The sequence below is a fragment of the Mustela erminea genome, chromosome 10 (assembly GCF_009829155.1).
Source record: "Mustela erminea isolate mMusErm1 chromosome 10, mMusErm1.Pri, whole genome shotgun sequence".
In the NCBI taxonomy this organism is placed as follows: domain Eukaryota; kingdom Metazoa; phylum Chordata; class Mammalia; order Carnivora; family Mustelidae; genus Mustela; species Mustela erminea.
In genome coordinates this window covers 52,192,905-52,205,514 of record NC_045623.1, presented here as the reverse complement: position 1 = coordinate 52,205,514, position 12,610 = coordinate 52,192,905, and the positions used below count along the sequence as shown (strand labels likewise).

At 32.9% G+C, this 12,610-nt stretch overlaps 1 protein-coding gene across 10 annotated transcripts in view; it reads left to right on the top strand.

Moving 5' to 3' along the window:
• LRRC7 (leucine rich repeat containing 7) overlaps positions 1-12,610 on the top strand; it is a 559,049-nt gene that overhangs the window by 436,301 nt on the left and 110,138 nt on the right. For all 10 annotated transcript variants that reach the window (XR_004276033.1, XM_032301472.1, XM_032301475.1 and 7 more), the window contains exons 12-15: positions 3,077-3,206; positions 4,257-4,372; positions 9,471-9,540; positions 11,696-11,795. Coding sequence is in view for 9 of the 10 variants with exons in the window: in XM_032301472.1 (XP_032157363.1) it covers positions 3,077-3,206; positions 4,257-4,372; positions 9,471-9,540; positions 11,696-11,795 (416 nt within the window). In the remaining variant the exon portion in view is untranslated. The remainder of the gene's footprint in view (positions 1-3,076; positions 3,207-4,256; positions 4,373-9,470; positions 9,541-11,695; positions 11,796-12,610) is intronic.

Below are 12,610 nucleotides of genomic sequence, written 5' to 3'. Positions count from 1 at the left end.
TCCAACAGTATAAATATTAAATTAGTGCACCTATAGTATCTCTCTACTGATTGACAAGAAGGAAAAACAACCACATGATGTACTATTTGTGGTGTGAACCCAATGACAGATGTTTAGGGACAAATCACTGACAGCCTTAGAAAGAGGGAATGTGATGAATCACATGATGTGCATCCGTTATTTACATAGTGATTTGTGGGCCCAAGAATTAAAAGCGAAGTTTATGTTTTATGCAGTAACTCACAGTTAATATCCTGAAGTTTGAGCTTGGTGATGGGGGAATAATGTTATCTAATGAAACCATGATGACTGAAATGCATTCACATCAGAACTATACAAAATAAGGGCTGCTTAACTGGGACTCAAGACTAACCTCAAAACATGTTTTTATTTTTAAAAATGTTTTTATAAAAGAAAGGAAAAATGAGAAAACTTTATTACATTTTGAACTAAGTCTTTGACTTCTACCTCTGAACATGCATTTGAAATTTTTATTTTTAAACGTCTTCAGTAGTTTTATGACCTTTTGCTGAGTACATAATCTTAAACCATCGATAAATGGTTTATTCAGTTTAAGTGCATTATACATGTGAAGCACTGGGCTAGACTTTTTTTCTAAGAAATAAACTATTACTGGGTTTCGCACATACATTGATTTCTGCCCACACCAACACACCACACACACACACACACACACACACACACACACACACACACACATACACACACACACACAGCAACACATACCTGGCACCCAGCAATATACTCACCCCTGCATATGGGGCCTCAGAGGATTTAGAAATGAATTTATAGGGTTCACTGATACAAAGAGAAAATATTTCCTGAGCATATATTTTATGACGGGTCTTGTACTAAATTCTTAAACAGTATTTCATTAAAGTACTGAGAGCAACTACATGAAGCAGGAATTATTAGTATCCTCTTTGCAAATGTGAAGAAACTAAGACTCAGAGAAAAAGCTACATGCCTTGTCTATATAAAAGGACAGTTGTTCACTAAAGCAGCATTTGCTTATGAGATACTATTCAAAGCTGAATGCCGTGTTTCACTGCAACTGGTTCTAACCAGCTGAAGATGGTAAGAACCAGGAACCACGAGTTACCTTAGTCAGGGTCAAACTGATCCGTGGTTCATGAGACTTGATTTACTTAACTGTACACAGACTTGTGAACTCATTCACCCAATCCCTAATGCAAATATTTAATCTTTAATGGGCGTATTCCACTGTGATTACTCTCCTTTTGGCACTGACTTTTCCCCATCAGAGCACTACTCAGTGAATTTCTTCCCCAGTATGTTCCTTTGCCTGGCAGGTAAATAAAATCAGCTTCAGTTTTTGAGCTGTGGTCATTGTTTTATTGTTTGATGCCCAAGATAACACACTTAGTAAGTGACTGAGCTGGGGCACAAATCCGTTCCGACTGACTTAAAACCCATATGCTTAATTTCTTTGTTTACTCATTAATTAAATGATGGGAATAAATTGCATTCCAGCCAGCTAGTTCCAAGATGTAAAAATAGGAAGCTTATTCTACAGCTCTAACTCTTACTAACTCTAATTCATTCTTCCCTTTACAACAGTGAGAACCTCACACTTCCTGTTACAGTAATAACGATAATATGAATGGTAATAACAGTGTGATAATATTAACGACAGTATCAATGACAACTTAACTACAGATAGTGCTCCCTCAGTGATGGGCCGTCTTTCTTTCCCAGCTATCTCAAACCAGATATTGAAATGTCTTGTTTCCTGATGATAACATGAATGTGCATTTATACAATTTCTGTTTGTAGATGTGAGTTAAAATTGGCCATATGTGGAGTAGTAGGGATTGTGATCAGCTAAAGAACTGTGTTGATGTGAAGGCAGCAGCCATTACTCTGTTTCTGTTGCTTATCATGGAAGAATACCAGACTGCTAATACCAGATTTCCCTCTTTCAAGAGGCACCAAACATCTGGGTCATTATGTAGAGTTTACCACTTTTTAAAATATTATAATAGGGATGCCTAGGTGGTTTAGTTGGTTAAGCATCTGACCCTTGGTTTTGGCTCAGGTCATGATCTCGGGGTCATAATATTGTGCCCCGCATCGGGCTCTGCACTCAGTGGAGAGTCTTCTTGAGATTCTCTCCATCTGCTCCTCTATGTAAATCAAACTAAACACATCTGCTGGCTGAAATGAGCCCTATCCATAGCCTCTGCTTCAGATGCACTGGCTAAGAGGAAAGAAAATACAGTGGAGGCACACGGTGTGCATTTTGGGTCCAAGCTTTCCTACTTTGTTTGCCCTTGGGCAAGTTATTTAGCCTCTGTAGTCTTCAATTTCCTTATCTGTAAAAATGGGTTTAAAAATAGTGACTATCTTGAGTGCCTGAGTGGCTCAGTTGGTTAAGCAATTGACTTCGGCTCAGGTCATGATCCTGGAGTCCGGGAATGGAGTCCCACATGGAGCTTCCTGCTCAGCAGGGAGTCTACTTCTCCCGCTGACCTCTCTCATGTTCTCTCTCTCAAATAAATAAATAAATAAATATTTTTTTTTAAAAAGTGACTATGTCATAGAGTTGTTATAAGATAAAGATTAGTTATTTTTATCTTTAAAATGCTTAGTAAAATACCTAAAATTTAATCAATGATTTGTTGTTAATATTTTGCCCCCTTTATCCTCCCTTTTGTGGACCTGCTTTCTACAGATTTCTGCTATTCCAGTTATATGCATCCATTCCAAGGACATGCATTATGAACATTAGGCTATAACTGACGCTTCCGTTGTATTAACACAATCAAACAAAACCTTGTATCATTTTCAGTGGCTCAGTTAAATGGCAGGGGAATTTATAAAGGGAAAAAATAAGCCAAATTTATTCTACTAAATTGAACCACTCATTAAATGGTATTGAACCACTTGCCTAAACTGTAAAATAATTTATATGATACTATTGTCACTAAATGAATAAGGTTTTTTTGTTCAGTGAACTTGGATATGTGTCTTTTAAAAGCTCTTTCACCATTTCACCTTTTAATATATCTAACTTATGTATTTAACTTTTCAGTTTATCTTTGTTGGAAGAATTTGACTGTAGCTGTAATGAACTGGAGTCTTTACCTTCTACTATTGGCTACCTTCATAGTCTTCGAACGTTAGCAGTCGATGAGAATTTCCTTCCAGAATTACCCCGAGAAGTGAGGAATAAACTTGTTTCTGTTAATTAACTTTTAACGAATATGTTTTGGGATTAAGACTTAATAAGTGCAATGGCAATGTAGATTCATGAGTTGAGCTGTCAATGTGTATAGGAATTATCTACATATGTATGTGTTAATTATTTTTTAAAATGATAAATGCTAAGTTCTTATATTTGACCCAGAAAACCCATTTGACTTAAACATTACTAGCAAAGAAAAGTAATAAAATATTGTAAGTTAATCAATGCTAAGGAATACAATTTTAAATAATTTAAATGTTTCACTTTTAAGAACAGTAATAAGAAATTCTGAGATAATTACATTTCCATTTCTGAAGTGAAAGACTTTTACTGTAAATAACTTTTTGTGGCATGATAATATTATTTTTATTTTAGAATTCATCGAAAGATTCTGTTAGTTTTTATTTCTAAGTGGGATTTTTATTTATTAATGTCAAGAACAAAATGCAAAGTATATTTTCAATTTAATATTTTCTACTAACCACTTCCATAAAGAAGAAACAGTAGTCAATATGTCATTATTTTAGAGCAAAAAGTTATAAATAAACATGACAAGTATCATTGTAACACAAAATAAAACTAACTTGGCCATGGAAATGTCAACAATATTTTATCTTTTGTGAATGAGTGATCTATTAGAAACATAGATATCTTAGTATTCACTTGGTTGTACTGTAAAAACAATGTTATTAATGAAAACAATGAAGCTAATGAGCATTCTAACAATAAAATTATAAAGAAAAATTCTTCCTTTCTAATATGCAAAAGAAAATGAGATACATATTGTCTTAACATCTAAAGGAATATATATAATATATACATATATTTTAAAAAAGAGTGATTATAAAAAATAAAGCAGTAGACATATTAAGAGGTCTTTTTAATTTCTTTTCAGTGTAACAGTATTCATTGTTTTAAGAGAATCTTAAAAGTAATAAGGAAATCTATAAATTATTTTAATATTAAAAATTAGTACAAAAATCATTTACTGTGTATTTCCTTATTTACTTTCTTTTGTTACCCACAGATTGGAAGCTGTAAGAATGTAACAGTTATGTCTCTACGTTCCAATAAACTGGAATTTCTTCCTGAAGAGATTGGACAGATGCAGAAGCTAAGAGTCTTAAATTTGAGTGACAACAGGTATTTCTGCAACATTTCAAAATGACATTAGTTATTTACTGAAAACAAATAATTGTTCATTATTAATGATTTTAGAAACATTTTCTGTGTCTTATGAAGTATATAGGATGCAAATCAATGTTTTATTGAGAAAATGGCAGAAACCAAATTATTTACAAACTGATATTTCTAAATTTTATTTTTTGAGTAAATTCAGATCAGTTAGTATGTTGTATGTTTAAATTATATAAAATCTATACACCAAATTTATATACCAAAACCCTCCTATATGCAGAAAGCATATTATGAAGACCTGAAAAAAGTTATAATGAAAAGTTATAAATCATATTAATTAAAATCATGTATGTAGGTATGAATCATGTATGCGCATGTGTGTGTGTGTGTGTGTGTGTGTGTGTGTGTATGTTTTCATGTACACATTTATGTCTCCAGTAGATTAACGGGGCAATGAGTGTATTGTCAACACCACCAGAATGCCAGTAAGAATATTGCCAATTAAGTAATACTCAAAAGTCATAAAATTTGTACATCATTTTAAGGACAACCAAATGGTTATTTAGTCATGTTCAGAGTAGGGCAAAGAAAACCCCAAAAAGATAGGTGCCCTTCTTGTGACAAAGGTGTTATAGTGGTGGAGAGGCAAAAAGAAAGAGCAAAACTGAATTCATCTTTGTTTCCACAATTGTTCTCAAATAGGGAAGGAAAAAAAGTTAATAGTTAATATTGACTGAAGATAATTGCTAAGTAGACAAAGTGATTCTACAGACTAGAATGTACAAACTCTGTTTTCAGTAAGTTTCAGTCAGACAAATGATAGAACGAGAAACTGAGAGCCTGCAACAAAACAGTCAAAGATAACTTTTTTTATGGAATCATTAAGAATATTCAACTCTGTAAGTTTCAAGATAAGTGTATGAGTTCTCATTTGTTTGTTTAAGACAAATATTAATAATAATGTGATTTTCAAAGACTATTCACTTAGTAATTCAATAATATTCCCATGTGAGGGAATAAAACATTTTATTGAAAGGTTTGGGTTTTCATTTTTAAAATCAAGATGATTCATAGCTTGGTAAAACAAGAGTAAGTCATATCAAACCAACAGTTATCTCCTGTTTTGACTGGATTACCAGACAGAAAAATGAGGGAAATGCATTGAATGTTGCTGACTTTTAGCAAAACATTTTTTAAATGTGCTGATATTCCTATGAATAAAATTGGGAAATATGGTCATGGAGAAATCATAAGAAGAAATGGATTCTCAGTAGATTCCATTACAATACCCAATAGGACTGAGCTCCATTACTGTTAACCTGGAGGGAGGTTTTGCATGATGAGTTAGAGAAGTCTCTTAAATTCTCAGTCCACTCAACTTTTATTTGTTAATAATCTGCATGATGATATAGAAAATAAGCTTATCAAATATTTAAAATGGCCCAAAATCAGAAGTACTACAAGTGAAGTTATTTTTGATTCCTTTTACTCAAGTATAATTAACATATAGTGTTACATTAGTATCAGGTATACCATATATTGATTCAATAATTCCATACATTACTTGGTGCTCATCACTATAAGTGTACTCTTAATCTCCTTTATGTATTTCACCCATCCCCTCACCTGCCTCTCCTCTGGCAGCCACAAGGTTGGTCTCTGTATATAAAGGTCTTTTTATTTAATGTTTCTTTTTTCCTTTGCTTGCTTTGTTTCTAAAATTCCACATACCATACCATATGATATGGTATTTATCTTTATTTGTCTAACTTATTTCACTTAACATTATATCCTCTAGGTCCATCCTTGTGGGACCTGGCAAACATCAAGAGCTCATTCTTTTTTGTAGCCGAGTAATAGTCCAGTATATGTACACATTTTCTTTATTATAATCATATTTATCCATTAATCTATGGATAGACCCTTGGGTTGTTTCCATATCTTGGTTATTGTAAATAAAGCTACAGTGCTCAGTTCGGCAGCACATATAGTAAATTAAAGCTACAATAAATGTAGAGGTACATATACCTTTTTTAATTAGAGTTTTAATTTTCTTTGAGTAGATACCCAGTAGTAGAATTACTGGATCATATGGCATATTTATTTTTAACTTTTTTTAAGATTTTATTTATTTATTTGGCAGACAGAGATCACAAGTAGGTAGAGAGACAGGCAGAGAGAGGAGGAAGCAGGCTCCCCGCTGCTGAGCAGAGAGCCCGATGTGGGGCTTGATCCCACGACCCTGGGATCATGACATGAGCTGAAGGCAGAGGCTTTAACCCACTAAGCCATCCAGGTGCCCCTATTTTTAATTTTTTAAGGAAACCTAATACCATTTTCCACAGCAGCTGCACCAGTTTGCATTCCCACCAACAGTGCAGCAGGGCTGCTTTTTCTTCACATCCTCACCAACACTGGTTATTTCATGCCTTTTTGATTCTAGCCATTCTGACAGGTATAAGGTAATATCTCATTGTAGTTTTGATGTGCAGCCCTGATGATGAATGATATTGAGCATATTTTCATATGTCTGTTGGCATTTTGTATGCCTTCTTTGTAAAAAAAAAAAAATGACTATTCAGTTTCTCTGCCCATTTTTTAATTGGCCTATTTGGTTTTTTGGTGTTGAGTTGTATAAATTCTTTATATATTTTGGATATTAACCCCTTTATCAGGTATATCATTTGCAAATATTTTCTTCCATTCAGCAGGTTGCTTTTTTGTTTTGTTGATGGTTTCCTTCACTGTGCAAAAGTTTTTTTTTATTTTGGTGTAGTCCCAATAGTTTAATTTTGTTTTTGTTTCCCTTGCCTGAGGAAACTATTTAGAACAATGTTTCTATGGCTGATGTCAAGGAAATTACTGTCTGTTTTCTTCTAGGAGGTTTATGGTTTCAGGCCTCACATTTAAGTCTTTGATCCATGTTGAGTTCATTTTGGGGTATGGTGTAAGAAAGTAGAAGGGCTACTAATGAAGTTATTTATTCAAGAAATAAAAGATATTTCTGTAACTACCATGGGACAGACATGTTGCTAGATGCTAGGATAAAAGATATGAGTAAGACATTGAGAATCTCACAATATCAGGAACTTAAAATATTTTGTCAGGCCAGTTATATTAGCTAAAGTTTTCTCCTAGTACAGTGACTGGAACACAGTGTAGAGCCAAATTAATATTTTAAGTTAATGAATTAATCCATGAATCTCAGCCTCGAGTTAAATATCAATATTTAGCCGAAGCTGAGGCCAAAATTGAACACTACTATTAGAAAAAGAACTGCCTGGATAAAAGATTAAATATGAAATGCTATCCAAATGTCTTGACTATCACAATTTCATACTTAGAATAGAATAGATTTTAAAAGTTTGTATAGTTTAAGAACAATTATGCCTTAGCACTGTCAACTACAAGATTGTTCCTATGGTCGATTTATTGCACATTTGTGATATTAAACAGAGGCTAATTTTCAATGCAGGTTACTGGAAGTGCAAGGAGAAATGAGGATAACTCATCCTTCTCTAATAGTTTCTTTCTTTTCTTTATGCTCTATGTTTATAACTGAATTGATGATGATTTATCTTACATGTTATTGCATATGATTCTGTAGAGGTCCCCCTCATGTAATTTTGATGTGGTGGAATTTATATTCTGCCTATAATTCATCTCCACACAACGTGAAAAATTCTTTCTGTAGTACCTTACTTCATAATTCCTGGCTTAAATGAAATTAAATAACTAACAACTACAAACGGTTTTTATGTAATTTGTTTTCATGCTACAAACACTAATATAACAAATTGTTCTATAAAAAGAGAATTATGATATGTTAGTCTAGTTACTCTTTATATTCTTATAAATATTTATGAGATCAGAGAGGTTATTATGTTCTTCCCAAAGTTTTCTGGCTAATACACACTGTTGACATTCGTACTGGCTGTCAATATCTTTTCATATTTATTAAATTATTTGAAAATGTTTAGCAGCTTTTACATATCAAATTACTTCCACAATCCTATTAATTATTATAACATTTTTCATTTCCATTATCAAAATACATGTACTAATCAGTTGGCTGAAAGAGTTCCAACATATTAAAGACTTAAGAAAATTTTTATTCCAAGCTCTCTCTAAAGGGTGTATCTATATTCAAAAGTGAACATGCAGAAATTAACAATAAGTCCATCAGCATGCTTTGGTTGTATTAGCACTTTGCTGAGTAGCTTTTATGGTAACCTATGTAATCACAATTCATTCATCATGCACACTTTCAGGGATATCAGATAGTATGTGTAAGTAGGCATTTGGTGATTTGGTCCTCCAAAGGCTGAGGCCAACACTAGATCATTTCTATTGAATACCAAAGCTTATGCCAAACTTCAGGTACCTCAAAATGCATTTTTTAAGATTTCCTCTTGGAATATTTACTACACAATATACAAAGGGTGAGAGAACAAAAGGACACAATTCCGGGAGTCAAAATAGCATTGGGAGCTGTAGATACCTTTAGTAGTGTGACAGGCATGACCCCTTCCCATCATGGAGGCAACAATTTTGTGGGGCTATCAGCCAGTAAAAAAGATAATCACAAAAATAAATTTATAATTACAAACTATGGTATGTTCCATTAAAGAAAATATATGGTACTTTGAGACTACATTGGGGAAAGTAATTTAAATAGAGTCAGGAAAAGCCTCTTTGAGAGAATTACATTTAAGCTGAGAGCTAAAGGATATGTGTGATTTAGTTTAGTGAACTTGGGGAGAAAGAGTATTCCAGACAGACAGTAGTTTGGCTAATCTTCCTAGTGGGCTGATAGAATGCGCATCAGTGGCACTGGGAAGACTAAGGCAGGAAAAGTTGTAGAAGTTTCTGAAGAGGCCTTAGGGGTCAGATCTTACAAGGTTTGACAAGGCATGTCCACAATTTTGGATTTTATCCTAGATATGATAGGAAGCATTTAAAGGGTTGTAAGCAGGAAATTTTCACTTTGTAAAGATTGCTCAGAAGAATGAAATGAATGTTACATTATTTTAAAAATAATTCTTCATAAAAATGAACTATATCCACCTTCACCCATGCTATTAGAATTTTCTTGTTTTTGCAGATTGAAGAATTTACCATTCTCATTTACCAAACTGAAAGAGCTTGCAGCTTTGTGGCTTTCTGACAATCAGGTAAAAAATTTTATTACCTGATTTATTTTATTTATTAAGATAAACTATAATTGAAACTTTGACTTACTAACTTATTCCCAATAGATATCCTTGACAATTATTACAAAATACAGATTATTTTCTAGAAGAGAGATTTTTGTAATGATAGCAATTGAAGTATGTATTTCATTGCTACAGAAAATTCAGTACTATAATCCCCACCATCTTTAAATACTTTGATTTGGCATCTATTTCATTCTGAGAGATCTAATACACAAAATGATCACTTTCATACATTGTTATTTTTGATAGTACATATGTGTCCTGAGGGGACATTCTTTAATTATATCTCTGAAGGTAAAGAATAAGAAATCATTAACGCAGTCCCCACAGAGGGAATTATTATCCTGCATGTTCCTTTTTTTTATACTTTAATTATAATCAACTTAATTCTAAAACTTTATACAAGAAGTTTTCAGATAGTTTTTGCAAATATTATGAGTACTTTCTGTAAAATTGATTTTATATTATTTTTATACTCAGGAAAATAGATGATAATTGAATCCATAATTGAGTGTTAATGAATAATTTTCATAAGAAAAATAACAAGTAACAGTTGAAGACATCTGATTTGCCACCAGAAAAAAAACTGGCAATAGAAAATTCTGACACAGTTTATTGGTCTTTTTTAACTTTTTTCTTATAATCCTAAATTTTGAAACAGCTATCCCCAAATATGAATGGCCAAATAAAAACAAATCATCTTGAATTTAGTTTCTTATCATTATTTCCTGAGGATAAAACCAACGTTATTGGTAAATGAATTGTTCAGACTTCTAGGTGTTGGGCTTTTTTTGTGAAAAAATAAAATAAATCTCTACAAAATGTAAGCGCTATAATGTTTGTGCTCCTATAGTCATTATAGCACTTGCTTCCATCTGCTAAGTAAAAACATTAGGTTGTCATTCAAATTCAAATCTTATCAATGACCTATAGATTTTTTTTAAGATTTTATTTATTTATTTGAGAGAGAGACAGGGAGAGAGAGCATGAGTGAGGAGAAGGGCAGAAAGAGAAGCAGACTCCCCATGGAGCTGGGAGCCCGATGCAGGACTCGATCCCGGGACTCCGAGATCATGACCTGAGCCGAAGCAATTGTCCAACCAAATGAGCCACCCAGGCGTCCCGAACTATAGATTTTTCAAGGCATTAATGTATCATTATAAATAAGTCATTTCTGGATTCAATGTGAGCTATGCTAATAGAGCAGTCAATGCTAGAGTCCTGCATTGTGAAAAAACATCCACTAATTTCATGATTTATTATTCTTGTGGGAGAATGAACTGAACAGTGACTGCATCATTTAACTTTTATTTAGAACAATGATTTAATGTGTTTCTGACTCCATTTCATGAGGCAAATTGGAATCCCAAATCCCCTTTGTGCTTCACTCCTATTGATAAATGTCATGAAATAAGTGGATTTTTTGAACATTAGATATCCTCATTTCCAGTATATTTATATATGTAGTATATTAATATGTATAGTGTATAATATCAGAGTTCTAAAACACCCTTCAGATAGTATTTCTAAAATCAAATTAATAATAAAGAATGGAATCTTACTATCCATAAGAAATATATTGTTGATATAGCAGATAAAAAACTACAGGTCTTTATTTTTACACAGACTCTGTCTTTGGTTACAAAAATCTCTCTTAAAAAAATGCTTATGTTTTAACCTAATTAAACTCATAGACAATCTTGCAATAGCATCAATTTGATAGCAATTTCCTTTTATCTTTTTAAGGCAACAGCTTGTGAAAATGAACAAGCGTATAGAACCACACCAAAAGCTTACTTAGTTGAACTAATGTAATACATCTGGGTCTCTTTAAGATTAAAGTGACATTACCAGTGAAGATGAATAGGTTTTGTAAAAGTGTATACTAGAGAAAAAGAAACTCTCAATATGAAGACCTTAGAATTTGAGATTATTCCTCAGCAATAGTCTTATTTTATGAAATCCTTTCTTATTTGACTACTTTTTTCCTTGCCTTTCTTTTATTGTTCATTCAGCTCACTGAGGCCAGACTATTGACCATTATCTTCTATAAAAGTAGTATTCTTCATATTTACTATCTTATTATTCTAACTTATGTGTTCTTTGCTTCTAGTCCAAAGCCCTTATCCCTTTACAAACTGAAGCCCATCCAGAAACAAAGCAAAGAGTATTGACTAACTACATGTTTCCCCAGCAACCTCGTGGTGATGAAGGTAAATTGTCAGTAAAAATTTCTTCTATGCTTATACAATTATGGATTAAAGGAACTAATTTTATTCTGATCTCTGGCCAGGAATCCTGGCCCATGGGCAAGGCTATAAAAATAATTACATGGCATATATAAATCATCCAGGGGTTAACCCTAAGCATGAATCTTATCTTCATAATTGGCAAGGAAGAAGTCAAACTTTCACTATTTGCAGATGACACGAAACCTATATAGAAAACTTGAAAGACTCCACCAAAAACTACTAGAAATGATAAAGAATTCACTAAAGTTGCACAATACAAAATCAACATCAACTATATTATTTTAAATAAGATTCCAAAAAATGTAACTCTCCCTTTTCATATCTTACATGAAAATGTTGATTTCTAGGAACAACTTCCCTTGGTGGATTGCAAGACTAGGTCATTAACTAGAGTATCCAGCTAACTGAAATGAGCTAAGAAGAGTCAGACCTAACGAAGGTTCAAAAAACCTTTTTATTTTCTGTGTTCACCAATTTCACGAACACAATTTAAACATTTTGCCCAGTGATCGCAGGCCCCAAATCATTTCACATTAACAGTCAACCATAAAGAGATGACTTGAAAATAATGATCATTCTTTCTCTTTCAAGTTGGGTTTCTCTAAGTGATGTCAGTAGCTCTGATAGGAATACTTATTGCAAATCTAAACCTTTTTTTAAAATCAATCTTCTATACTTTCTGATAACAAATTTCACAATTTTAAAGGAAGTTTGTCCTTTACCATTTAGAACTCCAAATAGGCTCCTTAGCCCAAGCCAGAACAGGCAGCTACACG